This window comes from Salmo salar, chromosome 18 (genome assembly GCF_965601325.2).
Source record: "Salmo salar chromosome 18, fSalSal1, whole genome shotgun sequence".
Taxonomy (NCBI): domain Eukaryota; kingdom Metazoa; phylum Chordata; class Actinopteri; order Salmoniformes; family Salmonidae; genus Salmo; species Salmo salar.
Genome location: NC_138308.1, coordinates 87,361,043 through 87,376,750, shown reverse-complemented (window position 1 = coordinate 87,376,750; position 15,708 = coordinate 87,361,043). Strand labels below are relative to the sequence as shown.

Sequence of the window (15,708 nt, the reverse complement as noted above, 5' to 3'; positions counted from 1 at the left end):
TTGACATGGGGGAGGGGACCAGTAACTTTATGAGCAAACTTATCAATGTAGAAGCAAAGGTTCATGACCTTTAACGAAATCATCCATCTCATTCATCTTGACTGTGAGTGTGAAGCTGTTTGAAACTCCTGAGACAAGGAGGGATGATGACATGTGATGTTTGACTGCAGACTGGAGCCAGACTCACAGACGGTCTTGTCTTATCGTTTCTGAGTTCCTTGAATTAACTCGATGCAGCAAACCAAGCAGCACTAAATACTACTATGCTAGCCCAGCAAGTAGGCCTCCTCCACACACACACATGACAAATCAGCAGAGATTTTGGCTGGCAGGGAAGGGTGGCGTCTTCAACAGCAACTGTTGAGAGTTGTGGGAGGAAGGGAACACAAACATACCTCCCTACCACAGAGAAAACTGTCACTGTGTTAACATATTATCTTGTTGGGCTGGTTCATCCAGACCTGTATTTCACTTTCACAATCACTGATGATGATGATGTTGGCTGACCTTTCTTTAGACTCCATTTTGCAAGATGGTGTGTATTGTGTATTGTGTAACCATGGAAAAGTGAAGATACCTGTGTAACTTTGACTCAAATTGCACTTAATCTTCTTGCCGACTCTGAATAGCTCTACCCAAACCCCTGGACATGCACGTGCACCGATAGGCTCTACCTGTGCAGAGCACGTGCCCCTTTGCTCTTACAGTCTCCAAAGGGCCCTTTTTGGTGGTGATATCATTCCCCAGTGTTGTTTTTTTAATTGTTCTCAACCCACTGCCCGCAAGTCGTCGTTAAATGATCATCTATGATTCAGAACCAAAGAGTGTCTCGTCTTGATTGACTCGTCATATCCAGATTAGTTACCAGAAATAACTTGTTTAATTTCTTCCAGTTTTGCCGGGCAAAATCAGAGTAGGCCTAAATGTATTATCCATATAAAATACAGTTTAGAAATCTACTACTCACTCATCTTCACCAGAACAATATGGCTACCTGGCGATTTGATTGATCATTTTCATATTTCAGATAGGCCTAGTTTGGGTGGCTACTGGCGATGTCAAAAGATAAACTGCTGTAACATCGCACTGCCTTTAATATTATGGGATGGAGAAGTAACATATTCTGGCGAATTTATTACGATATTTGTGAGGAAGAACAGGGCTTCCCGGCTGGCAAGTAGCACTGTGCGAGTAGGCCTGCCCTCCAAAGTGATGGCGTGGTGCAGACAGAACATGCGTTTCCATCCGATCCTGTAACCCCACTACAACAAGTAGGTAGAATGATCGTGCTTGCTCTGGACTCCAGAGTAGTGACATCATATATCCCTAGTTGATGTCGGATGCTAACATGGATTACTTTCAGCTCCAAATGCAGGCGTAGAACGCAGTTTATTTCTGTAGCCTATCTTGCGTTTTGAAAATGCGTCACCGTTTATGGCTGTAATGTCAGACTAAATGCAGCAATTGTGAGCGCATATGTGTGCGCGGGTGTTCGCAAGTTTTATAGGCCTACGGCTTCTTTTTGGGGGTTCCAGGTCAAACGGTTTGACAACCACCGGGATACATGATAGTTGCAACAAATGGAGTTGGGTTAGATATTAGTCATGGTAGGATACAGTATTTCTTACAATCCTCTATTATGACTGGAATTGTGTTGGTCGTTGTTAACAAGTGCAGCATTTATTCCACTTCAAAATAGTTTAGCAAAATACTTTACTCATCGGATTGTGCTGATTTCCCCTCTTGTAGTAATTGCTCAACAAATCTGTGACAGCGGTTGGCGGAAGAAAAAAAATGTGTGTGCCCTTTTTTTTCTGTTTGAGCACATGACCCCCATGCCCTGACAAAACAAGACTTTTGGAGGAATATGTCACCCATTTATATGGTCAAATCTATTGGATATCATGTCAGTCGTCATTGCTACAAAATCTCCTCCACTAATTATAGACCTGACAGGGCAGACAAGTACCCATAGAAGTTATACGGATGTACGTCACAAAACTGCATATTATTACGAATTAATCACTGATCAGGGTTTCCGGTTGCCTCCCTCCTCTCTCCCTCCCCGAGCTACTCTGTGACTCGGGGTGTTCCGCTGCGAGCGGGTGAGGGTGAGTGAAAAATGCGGCGGACCCGGTGTTCACTGACATTGCAGCTGTTCGCTCTCTCCTACATGGTAGCCGACCGGAGCGGCGCTGCGCCGCGCCAGAAACAGACACCCACCCACTTGCTCACCTGCGAGCAAACAACGCAACGAGCTGGTCTTTCAACGACCTGTGGAGAAGGGAGTGGTTGGTTGGCAGTCACACAGTCAGACGTTGATGGGCTGTGGGCTTAAGGTTTTTTTTTTTACCTGTATTTCTGTAGTTAACCTCTCCATGACCATTGATAGGCCTCTATACCGCAGTTGTTAGGCCCATATCTATTAAAACTATATATCTTATTTAAAATGGGCACATTCTATGTTCATAATATGTGTGAGGGGTTGTGTCTAGTTGGGATACTGTTGCCCAACATATAGCCACTTTTATTGTCCAAATAAGCTTCTGCATAAACCTCAAATAGTGGTTTTGGTCAATTAAAGTCCACATAAAAACACGCATAAAACAAGACGTAAGAAGTTGTGCAATTACTATTGGATGTGGTAACTTTAATTTATAGCATTACTTTTCTGTGACGCTCAAATCCTTGCCTAGTCCTAGGTAAACTGTGTGTGCGCGCAGAGCGGGCGCGGTTGCAGAAAGGGTGCGCTCTGGCCTGCTCTGCGTGCGAGAGAGGAGTGGTTTCTTGGCTCCCCAAGGAATGCAGGTAAATAATACGCACGAGAAGTTTCCATGACAACGTTTGATGTGGTGAGGCTTCCTATAGCAGTGCTTACGAAATAGAAATAGGGTTTCTCTTTCTCTTTAGATAACCCGCAATCTCCTACTTTTGAGTGCTGCTCACTGACACATTTAGAGGGACTCAGTGAGGCCAGTTGCTGCGCGTTCATTAGGATAACTAAAAGGATAAATGACATAACAGCAAGCGTTTAGGGTTAGGATCCTAGGATAAGAGGAAAGTTAGTTGAAATGTTGTTGACAGTTTACTGAACATGAACATCTACTGAACATCTTACATAATACTAAACATCTTACAAACTATCTATTTGGGGCTAAATCATTATATGAGGAGGAAATGTGTCAGACTGCACCAGACAACAACTTGCTTAAGGCAAATGTCAACTTGCAGATAAAAAAATAACTGAGGGTATTTGTACCCGACCACCTGAGTCATAGAGGAGACTGTTGTTTGCTTCTGTTGACTACAACTTCTCGTAATTCTTTAAAAGTCACACCACCAGCATCTCCCACGCACTTGTTTAGCCCCGGCTCACCAAATCCATGGCAACCACTTATTGAAGCCTCACTGCCCTTTGCTAAGAGATTGGATGAATTCTACCAGAAATCCTCCTTCCTAAATACACACCACCCCAACACGACCCTTACCACAACCTCACCAAAACCAACCCCCATCTGAATGCACAGGGTGCACAAACTTCTGCCATACAGGGGCACTTTAAAAGGACTTTGTCCAATTATAGGCTATAGATCACTAAAGTAATGTCAAACGTATAGGCCCATATGTGACAATTTAAAAAGTCCTATAGCTATACAGTTCCACCACTCATGTCAAAGAATTGGAGCACCAAAATGTTCTCTCCACACACAATTTATTAACGTTTCTCTTTATCTTTCTTATTTTGGAATAAACCATGTTTTTCAACTATCCAAATGCTCGGAGCAAATTAATATTCCGAGGTGTGCATGTGGTTATGGGCCGGGGCTAGTGTAGTGGCGGCCAATTTACGTGCTTCTTGTCCAGTTTCACAGCCCTAAATTGCCAGGGAAACGACAGGCCATGTTGGTAGAGCTGGCTCCTGAATGTCAGATTGTCATAGAGAGAAGGAGAGAGAGAGAGAGAGAGAGACGTAAAAACACCAAATAATGACAACTCGCTAATTATCAAAATCCAGAAAAGATCCCTTCAATTCTACAACCACCTAAAAGGAAGCGATTCCCAAACCTTCCATAACAAAGCCTTCACCTACAGAGAAATTAACCTGGAGAAGAGCCCCCTAAGCAAGCTGGTCCTGGGGCTCTGTTCACAAACACAAACAAACCCCACAGAGCCCCAGGACAGCAACACAATTAGACCCAACCAAACAAAAAGATAATTACTTGACATATTGGAAAGAATTTGCAAAAAATAACTGCGCAAACTAGAATGCTATTAGGCCCTAAACAGAGAGTACACAGTGGCAGAATACCTGACCACTGTGACTGACCCAAAATTAAGGAAATCTTTGACTATGTACAGACTCAATGAGCATATCCTTGCTATTGAGAAAGGCCGCCGTAGGCAGACCTGGCTCTCAAGAGAAGACAGGCTATGTGCACGCTGCCCACAAAATGAGGTGGAAACTGAGCTGCACTTCCTAACCTCCTGCCAAATGTATGACCATATTAGAGACACATATTTCACTCAGATTACACAGACCCACAAAGAATTCGAAAACAAATCCAATTTTTATAAACTCCCATATCCATTGGGTGAAATACCACAGTGTGCCATCACAGCTGCAATATTTGGGATCTGTTTCCACAAGAAAAGGGCAACCAGTGAAGAACAAACACCATTGTAAATACAACCTATATTTATGTTTATTTATTTTACCTTTTGTACTTTAACTATTCGCACATCATTACAACACTGTATATAGACATATGACATTTGAAATGCTATTATTTTGGAACTTTTGTGAGTGTAATGTTTACTGTAAATTTTATCTATTTCACTTGCTTTGGCAATGTAAACAAATGTTTCCCATGCCAATAAAGCCCCTTAAATTGAATTGAGAGAGAGCGAGCGAGAGGGGGTAGTGTAGGGCTTACTCCCCCCTTCAACGCACTCCACTCATCTCTTCTCCTAGCTACTCTCCCATCTACTCTGCGATTAGCCTGCGCAGGCTCTTCAATTTCCATGAGAATTGCGACAGGCGGTGAAAGGGTTAAGCCTGAGCCGGAGAAAAAGGGGCGACGAAGCCCCCCGAATGCAACGCTAATTTTCTGCTCCGCGGGGGAGCGAGAGAAAGGGAACAAAGCTCTCTGGGGGAGTCTGCGAAGACTCCGCGGCTTTACTATGTGCACCTGCGAGCTCAAAAGCTACTGACAATGTGCCTCCGAAACGGACAATTACGAGCGGGCCAGCCACCCGCTTTATCTCAGGAGAGGGAAGGGAGGGGGTTTTAAAAGAAGAAGTAAACGATCGACCCTAAATCACTCTGCAGCACTCCCCCCTCTCCTCGCGCCTCTCCTGCACCCCGGACGCCTCTGTTCTACCATCTCCCAAAACTTTTTGTCTGACTCCCTCGAAAGTTTTATTTTAAGCATCCCTAAGCATAACGGTGTCCACCTGTGGTGCCACTGTTTAAAGTAAACCCAGCTCGTTTTGATTGAGCGCGTGATGTCAGGCCTGCGATTGTTATTTTGTGTAATGATTTCCGCGGACAGATGAGGTATAACTCAAACAGCTGAGCTGCCATAGCTGAATAGGAGCAAATGAAAAATGTGTTGTAAAACATTAGTCACCTTTATAACAAAAGCATAAAAACGTAGGTCTATTGGCTTGCTTTATCTATTGGATTAGTATCCCGCACTTGAATTTATTTAAGCCTGTATTATGCCATTTCTTTCTGAACTTTGCCCGACAAATAGGCCATCTCAATCGAATTATAAATCCGTCTCCAAATGATTCCCACATCAAAACCTTTTTTGAATCGACCTCTCAATCTGACGTGGATAATCTGCTAACTGGCACAATGTAAATCTATTGTGTCAGACATTTCCCATATAGAATAGCCTATGGTGCGTTCTTTGTGAAAACACTAAATTGCAAAAAAAAAGAAAAAAAAAGGAATAGGCCTACAAAAGTGCATTTCCAAAGGTCAGTGAACACAATGTTATATAGCTTAGAAAATAAGTCATGGCTTAATGTTCCAAGAAATATATTTGTAGACCAGAGTTGTAATTTTTATTAATACTTGTCATCCTTGCCACAGGTGAACATGAGTTAAAAAAAATAACCTTAGTATCAGGGCCTTAAGAATATTTATACACATCAAAAGTTGCAAGCCTTTTCCCCCTCACTATACACACAACCAGGATTGACCTAAATAAAAAAATAACACAGTAAAAGTTCAGTTTAACACACTTGGATTGCAATGTAAACAGTCGTGTTTAGTTATTCTTTTAAATTACAATTAACCCTACCTTGACTTATAAAAGTTATTAGGTACTAATTTCCATTTCAATGCAAGCAAGTTCCTGTTTGGATTGCACAATACTAGGAGACTCAAAACATGACCAATTCTATCCATCTGGTAGAATGGTTCTACCACTTTCATAGCCTAGGTCACCCACTTTTTACTATATATATATATATATATATATATATATATATATATATATATATAAAAACTTTAAGCAGCACTGGTAGACTAAATTATCATAAATGTTGGTTAGCAGGGGCTGTCAAATGAAGGAACATTCACCATCACCCCCTAAGTCTTGTTCAAGCAACTTGAGAAAACATGGCAACTCCTTTTGTAGAATAATTATTAGGAAAATATTACACGGTATCTGAAAATACCTCAAGCAGACAACTGACAGCTCAAATACAAACATGACAAGTTGGATAACTGAGAAATGTAGTGTAAAATAAAATCATTTTTATTCTCCGTTAGTTGCCCGGGCAGAGTGTCATAACAGTGCTTGGTTGAACATGTCTAAAAAGTAGAAATCCATACAGTTGCCAAACTAGAGCACATTAAAGTGTATTTGGTAAAAAATATCTAGCTAAAACTTTGAGCTGAAGTAAACAATTAAATGGAATGCAGCATTTGTATAACAGTTAAGCGTGTTCTATGAACAAAGTTAAAACCTGCAGAATACAGAGGCTATTTGAACAGTAAGCAGTATAGCAACTTGGGACTTTGCCAGCAGCGTAACTCCAAACATTTACAAAAAAAAAGGGTCAAAATAGTTGACTAACAAACAATAATATGGTGCATTAAAACTCATTGCAGGAACAAGGCGTAATGTTAACTTTAAACCATGCTGTTATGTTAAACATTTTATACTCAAACTAAATTAAAATGCATTGGTATGTGGTTTGGACAGTTGCGTCTACTAAACAGGAGTTAAAATAATTTCATACTGTTTTCCATTGTATTCAGTGAACTCATGAGATTGGACAACAGACTATACCATGTCATCCTATGGGATCGGATTGGCTTTAAAAACAAGAGCACATAACAAAGAGGCCATACATACATATAAAAAAATAATAAGTCACTTCATTCAAGTTATGTGCATTTCTCCATCTAGTTCACTTCACTAGCAGGCATCTAGTTGATTTGAGATGATCTGTTCTGGAATCAGAATCTTTTCAAGCCTTGTGGCAGGTCATGTGATTTGTATGTCACTGGCCCTTGGAGGACCTTGATTGGCTAACCTAGTTCCCAGTGTGTTGTGTTCCTGTGGTGGGGCCCCTCCATTGTGGGTTTTGTGCCTGCATCCCAAATGGCATCCTATTCCCTTTATAGTGCACTACTTCTGACCAGGGCCCATAGTGCTTAGATCCTAATTTGTGCATGATGGGTAATAGGGTGCCATTTGAGAGACAAGTCGTGTCTCCATCCCGGTCGGTTCAGGTCGTGATGATTACCCATCAACCCAAGGGGCCGACGCTACCGTGCCAGTAGGAGAATACAATGGAACGTTGTGAACATTATAGTCTTGAAACATACATAGAGCCTGGGAGTTTCTGAACCAAGATTGTACACAAACGTTGTCATCATGGAGAGAAGTAAAGATCGTATGTACAATACAGCAGTCCTTCATAGTTCACAGAGAAGGGACAGGTCTCCATCCAAATAGTGGATGGGAGACTGAACAAACCACCCAGTCTTGGGACGGACGAAGGGATTCTAGTTAAAATTGCAGAGGTAGAAAAATAACCTTTCCTATAAAGTCACTGCTGTTTTTAATGCAACACGGAACCATAATGAGCGTGTCTAAGGCTGTGGCGTTCAGTTCCGGGGGTGCTTTTTAACTTGTGTCCCGGGCACACCCAACATCAGTCCCAGTCACTACCCCCAACGGTCCCTAGATATGACTGAGGGGAACGGTCCCACTGAGATAGTGTTGCTGGACGCTGTAGCCTCCTCTCTGGGCGGCCGGGTCATTGCCGTCCCCCCCGGGGATGTACATACTGATCATATCCCTCAGGTCCCCTTGGAGAGGCCCGCGGTGGTGGTTAGGTCCACCAGTCGGGGAGTGTGATACTGGCTCTGGCTTCACCATGGACATGACCGGGCTGGGCTGCTGGGAGCTGCTGCTGTAGGACATGGGGCTGGGGAGGCGAGACGGGTACAGTTAGCGACTGGACAATATCAATGTTATGCCATGCAATGTCAAAGTGTGACATGCTACAGTGTAAAATGCTACGGTGTGCCATTTTTGTCCCATGCAACTGAACTCACCCAATTCAGGTAGAATTGTAGCATATTGAACCCATTACACTATTCTATGCATCTGAAATGTCCTAATAATATCAACTTCAGTAGCACTATTCATTACATAAAAGAATCTGAAAGGGCTTTCAAGCAACAAAAAACAATTTAGAAAGCATTCATCGGCTGGAAGGTTCTGTAGCATTGCACCCTCCTTGAAATAGCCTCAAACTCAATATGGTGTAATTTGCTGTTCAGTGGGTTTCATTTTCAATAGTTGTTTTGTAATAAAAAGGCATATTGATTGAAAGACCAACCCATCTGAATAAAAATGATTATGATGCGTAACAGACTTGATTGATGTGACCAACATGACAGAACTGCCAGTCACCCGAAGGTAGAGCCCTATACATGTGATGGAATTCACCTTGTTTACAAAAGGCATGGGGCTTGGGCGTGGGGCTGGGGACAGCTAGGGCAGGCCCAGACTGGTTAGGCCACCAACATGACTAGCGCATTGTAAAGTGAACGACAGATATTCTCCTTTAGGTTCACTACAGCTAATCGGAATTCACCATAAACCAACTAAACTTCAGGCGAGAACATTTTTAAATATTGTAAGACTGAAAAGGAGTTGTTTAAAAGTATACTTTTGTTATATTTCTCTAGAAGAGGCCTGGGAGAAGGCACTGAAGCAGACTAGAGGGTGAAGGACCACACACACAAAGCTTTCCCATAGTGGGCCTCTTCACATGCTCATTCCACAGGCCTGAAAACAACAACCTACATTAAACTCAAACGAATAACCTTTAATATTGAGTAAAGTTCTTAAGACAAAAAAGGTAGCATATTTTAATTAATTGTTACAATTACAGTTCTAACTTACAGGTTTTAGGCCTACACAGGTCCTTTGGCAAAATAATCTAAATTATAATATGTGCAGTAGATTTATCATTTCTGATCCCAAAAAAACAGCCATCTTCTGAAAAAATATAATTTGCAAAAAGAAAAAAAAAGTTATGGCTCTGTGCTGGGTGGGTGACTGTTGTCGAGAGTCATGACACGGGTTATAATGAATCTTCATTTCTGACAGGCCAGCAGATCCAGTTTGGCAACTAACAGATGATCAGATCCACTTGTGTGAGTGTGTTGAAGTGTTTGCCCATGTGAATATTGACTAAACTATAGTAACTCAACTAATTAGATGGGATAAACAAATAAAGATCATTATTCTAATTGTCAAATAGATATTTTAAAACAATAACGAAATAGGATAGGTAAAGCCAACAAATATTGAAATAGGCCTAGTGCAATTGACAACGCAGTAAAAAGCAAATGTTAAAGGGTTTAATAATTGATCTTGGCTTTCAGAATATCAGCCACAACGTATTATTGTAATTAGGCCTAAAGTAGCCTATACCCGATACAATTTAATTTGATTAAACAATTTGTTTTGATGATTGGAACATTGATTCGTCATCTTCAATAGCTATTGCCTTCCACTGTTTGACTTCGAGAAAGTGAGTGCCTGGTTATCATGACTGATATCCAATCTTCCATTCAGATGATACTTTATATAGAGGCCATTTAAAGCAGAATACAAACGTTCAAGCAAGTGTTGAAGTAGACCAAGGTTTACGAGGGTGACCTCTTCAAACTTACAATACTTAATAGACCAAATAATCGAATGAAAAATGCTCAATTTAGTGGAGCTGACGGGCATAATGGAAAAACAAGTACACGCATCAACCTTTTAATTTAAAAGTTTTTTTTTTTTTAAATACCCAAACTGGGATTACGTGTAGTCTAAGAGCATGTGACGTTACATGTTGTCCCTCGAGTCATTTACAAGAAGAGCATGTGGAAGAATGGAACAGAACATAGTCTACCTGTAGGTGTTGGCTCCATTCATATACGTCTGTGCTGCAGTCATGGCCTGGGGATACTGGAGCGCGGACAGGTCATAGCGGTGCAGCTGCTGAGTGTAGCCGAGGGCCTCGTTCTGCATCCCAGCGTAACCTCCCGCCGGGCCCCATCCGTAGCTCTCCATTCTGGTGCTCCCACCTTGGCCCTGCGCGGCCGCTGCGGCCAGCAGGTTCCCGGCGGAGAGAGGGTACTTTGCCATCTGGTTGTCCTTCTTGAGCAGGGGCTTGGTCTTGCGCCGTGGCTTGTACTTGTAGTCGGGATAATCCTTCATGTGCACTGCCCTGAGGCGCTTGGCTTCGTCGATGAACGGCCGCTTCTCGGCGTCTGTCAGCAGCTTCCACTCCGCGCCCAGCCGCTTGCTGATCTCAGAATTGTGCATCTTGGGGTTCTCCTGGGCCATCTTGCGGCGCTGGCCCCTGGACCACACCATGAAGGCATTCATGGGCCTTTTGACCTTGTCCATTGGGTCCCCGCCCGGAGGGCACACGGATTTGGACCCCATGTGAGAGTTGCCAATGTTTCCAGTGACCGGGGACATGCCCTGGGCCGTTTGGTGCTGCTGCTGTTGTTGCCCAGAAGGCTTCAGCTCGTGTTCCATCATGCTATACATTGTTTGGAACTTTAAAAAAAGTGTCACAGTTCAAAATTAATCAAATTTAAAAAATTGATAAGTAAACTAAGTCACAGCCTCTGTCGCCTGTTACAGGCGAAGCCGAACGCACCAGGTGTTCCAAATCAACTAATTAACTAATAAGAACACAGAAGACACACCCGCTTCGAACCACAGGGATTAAATTACGAGTTGGTGTGTAAAGTGGTCATTACCTCAATCATGGGAGAGAAAAGTAAACTCGAAACGTTTACGCTGTTTTAAAAAAACAAACACTCCTTCTGTCAGTAGGTTCTCGGCTCAGTTGCAGACAACCACTTGTAGCGCTTCGATTCCCTCAAACTGAAGAGACCTGCGGGATGACAAAAAGTTCTTCTCTTTCACTCGTCTGGTTTTTCCGAGATAATTGTATTCCAAGAGTCGGGACCAATCCCCGAGCGCGATGGGCTTCCCCGTGCGCGCGCTCATTTGCATCACCATAGGTGGGTCCGGCGCGAGCTGCATGTGCTGGAAGAGCGGGCACTTGTTGATGAGCAAAAGAAAGCGTGTGAGAGAGACCGGGTGCTTTTCAATGAGAAAACGTAATAATCCCGATACACCCATTTAAAAGTGTGTTTTTAGCTCCAATTATTATAATGAAACGTTTAAAAATCATTCGATGACATTGGTAGTTTGGCACACAGCGTACGCATGGATCGGTGTGTATAAAATTGGTCTACTTGCTGTGCTTCCATGATTAGGAGTAAAACACAACATGTAAACGTATTATAAAACATTCATATATTTTAACACATTTAATCGATGTATTTATTTCATGATAATGTCAAGACAATTTAAGGCTATTGAATAGAAGGCTACTTCTGTTGCACTTGTAACCACAACAACAAAGTCCACAACAACAGCAAGCTAATTTTACCAAACGAATCGACACAGTGTGTTGTGTCATAGTGTGTCTGCTGCTTTTCTAGACGTCTGACCTCGTTGAAACGATTGTTAGCCTATAAAGACGTTTGTGACTTCTATACATGGTATTGATACGTTTACAATGGCGCAAAGAATTCCTGTGGGGTTCCATGAGAATGAGGTCTGTTGGTTCAGCCAAATAGACGCTTTTCTTATGCTGGAGTTCCAATAGAATACCGGTAGGTCAATATTTCCCAAACCTACCAGGGGCATTCTGGCTCTCTATCAACCCAGTACCTAACTTCATTCTTCCTTTCATACTATTCTTTTTGAAAGGAAAAAGACCAGTCATCATTCAAGTGATGTCTAGCAGATAGATAGGGCTTTGCTCCTCTCCAAGCTCCATCAAAAGGTCAGATAAGGACAAATCATTTCCCACTGGGCACAGAAGTCAATTCAAGATATATTCCAAGTTTAGTTCAACTTAATTTCAACATGTAAACAAAGTTCGTTCTAACAGTGTGTGCCCAGCTGGTTGGAATTACTTGATATCATACAAGTGGAAATCTTTGTATAATATAGACAGATAGTGTATACATAATAAATTGGTTCTTTCATTTTATTAATATGTTCAAAGCACCTTTAAAGTGTTTTCATTTGGCTACTTTGAAACAGGTGGTGTGGTCAGGTCACAGTCAGATCTTTAGTTGCTCTCTGAGGTTTCTAACATGCAGGTGACACACAGATATGTGTGTGTGTGTGTGTGTGTGTGTGTGACCCCCCCCCCCCCCCCCAATAGGTGAGCCAGTTTCTGTGAGAGTGACCTGGTTGACACCTGACTGACAGACATTATAAATCTCTCTCTCTCTCGCTCTGTCTCACTGTGTTTGGGTCTCAGTGTGTGCTTGAGGGGCAGGTGTGTTAAAGGGTGTTTTGGGTAGCAGGTGTGTGTAAGTGTGTGTGAGAGGGAGAGAGTGTGTTAGATGCAGGTCTTTGTCACGTAAGAGTGTGTGTTTGTGTGTGTGTGTTCTGTATAGGCGTATAGAGTGCAGGTGTGCTGAGTGGGACAGTTTCTGAGAGAGACATCTGACAAGATAAAACATATTCTGCTAGAGTGACCTGGTTGACACCTAATTGACACACATTATAAATCTCTCTGTCAATTCAATTTCAATTTAAGGGCTTTACTGGCATGGGAAACATATGTTAACATTGCCAAAGCAAGTGAACTAGATAAGTTAACAATAAACATTACACTCACAAAAGTTCCAAAAGACTAAAGACATTACAAATGTCATATTATGTAGAAATAGATAAAGTACAAAAGAGAAAATAAATAAACATAAACATGGGTTGTATTTACAATGGTGTTTGTTCTTCACTGCTTGCCCTTTTCTTGTCTCTCAATTCAATTTCAATTTAAGGACTTTATTGGCATGGGAAACATATGTCAACATTGCCAAAGCAAGTGAAGTAGATAATAAACAAAAGTGAAATAAACAAAAATTAACAGTAAACATTACACTCACAGAAGTTCCAAAATAATAAAGACATTTCAAATCTCTCTCTCTCCCTCTGTCTCGCTGTGTTTGGGTCCCAGTGTGTGCTTGAGGGGCAGGTGCGTTGAAGGGTGTTTTGCATCGCAGGTGTGTGTAAGTGTGTGAGAGGGAGAGAGTGTGTTAGATGCAGGTGTTTGTCATGTAAGAGTGTGTGTTTGTGTATGTTCTGTTTAGGCCCCTAGAGTGCAGGTGTGCTGAGTGGGGGGAGAAAAGCCTTAGAGAGTGTGTGCATGTGTGTATATGTATGTGTTTGCGTGTGTGTGAGAGAAAGTGTGTTTGTGTGAGCGTGTGTGTGTGTTTTCTGGTGAGGCCAGGTGTTGGTCTCTGTTGGTGACTGACAGTAACGCCCAGACACCAATCAAACCAGGGATTGTGGGGCTCCACTCTGCCGTTTCCGTTTCCAAGACAACCCCCTTTGGAATCTTTTCCAACACTCCCTCCCTTTCTCCTCTCTCTTCCCTTCACTCCCTCTCTCTCTCTTTTTTTACATTCAGTTTTGCAGTCTGTTTTTTTCTTGTTTTTTCCCTTTTTCTTCTACAAAAACAACTCTCCTACTCAGGACCTCTGCCCCAGTCTCTCTCTCTCTCACACACACACACACACACACACACACACACACACACACACACACACACACACACACACACACACACACACACACACACACACACACACACACACACACACACACACACACACACACACACTCTCTCTCTCCCTACACACATTCACATATATATACCAGCCACCACTTTGCCACTCTTTGTCAATGTTAAAATCCTGTTTTCAAGTCCTTGAAAGTTTAAATCCGCAGCAGCAAGTTGCAACAAGGTTTTCCATTCCTACTGCTTGACAAAAGCCCAGCCACTCACACCATTGTCCGGGGCTTTCCTTAAATACTAATGGACTGATGCGGCAGCACCTGTGCTATTGTACTGTCTGTTTACTATTAGAGCTTACTAATCACTTAAATGTGGGGTTCGTTCACATTACTACACATGTGCCTTGGGATATGAGTATAGACTACACGGCCTATATTCTGTCTGTGACAGTTGTTGTTGGGAAATCAAAGACGAATCTGAAATAAATAGGATCACATTTCTGAGTGATTTCTGTCATGATTTTAGTGGTTTGTAGTAGAGGTCTTCTCGAGTCCAAAAAGTTGGACCCGGACCCGAACGGACCTGAGAGTAATCAGACCCGAACCAGAATAGACTCGGCAACAACCAGACCTAGACCCCACTCGTACCCTAGACCAGACCCGATTGGACCCAAGTTGCTCTTCTGGTTAACAAATAGGCTCTTATATGTTGGCTGGGCTTTCTATAAGTCAATACAATCCACTTTTAGCGTAAAATGAATATATATACAGTACCAGTAAAATGTTTGGACACACCTACTCATTCAAGGCTTTTTCTTTATTTTTACTATCTTCTACATTGTAGAAAAATAGTGAAGACATCAAAATTATGAAATAACTCATATGGAATCGTGTAGTAACCAAAACAAGCGTTAAACAAATGAAAACATATTTTATATTTTAGTTTTTTCAAAGTAGCCACCCTTTGCCTTGATGACAGCTTTGCACACGCTTGGCATTCTCTCAACTAGCTTCACCTGGAATGCTTTTTCAACAGTCTTGAAGGAGTTCCCACATATGGTGAACACTTGTTGGCTGCTTTTCCTTCACTCTGCGGTCCAACTCAATCCCAAACCATCTCAATTGGGTTGCGGTCGGGTGATCAAATCAAATCACATCAAACTTTATTTGTCACATGCACCGAATACAAAAAGTGTAGACCTTACCCTGAAATGCTTGCTTACAAGCCCTTAACCAACAGTGCAGTTCAAGAAGAGTTAAGAAAATATTTACCAAATACACTAAAGTAAAAAATAGTAACACAATAACATAACAATAATGAGGCTATATACAGGGGGTACCGGTACCGAGTCAGTGTGTGGGGCTACAAGTTAGTTGAGGTAATTTGTACATGTAGGTAGGGGTGAAGTGACTATGAATAGATAATAAACAGTGAGTAGCAGCAGTGTACAAAACAAATGTGGGGGGGGGGGTCAATGTAATAGTCCGGTAGCCATTTGATTAATTATTCAGCAGTCTTATGGCTTGGGGGTAGAAGATGTTAAGGAGCATTTTG

General features: G+C 42.2%; 1 protein-coding gene across 1 annotated transcript; it reads right to left on the bottom strand.

Moving 5' to 3' along the window:
* Positions 1–6,058: 6,058 nt before the first annotated feature.
* On the bottom strand, positions 6,059–11,476 carry LOC106577904 (transcription factor Sox-19b-like). Its single transcript, XM_014156344.3, has 3 exons — positions 11,306–11,476; positions 10,444–11,099; positions 6,059–8,454 (listed from the first exon to the last, which is right to left on the bottom strand). The coding sequence occupies exons 1-3, from the start codon at positions 11,312–11,314 to the stop codon at positions 8,208–8,210; spliced, it is 912 nt and encodes a 303-aa protein (XP_014011819.1). The 5' UTR covers positions 11,315–11,476; the 3' UTR covers positions 6,059–8,207.
* Between the last annotated feature and the right edge of the window lie 4,232 nt (positions 11,477–15,708).

Coding starts and splice junctions, on each gene's coding strand:
- LOC106577904 (XM_014156344.3), bottom strand. Junction 8,455..10,443: donor AATGGAGCCAACACCTACAG/GTAGACTATGTT, acceptor TCGCCTCCCCAG/CCCCATGTCCTACAGCAGCA.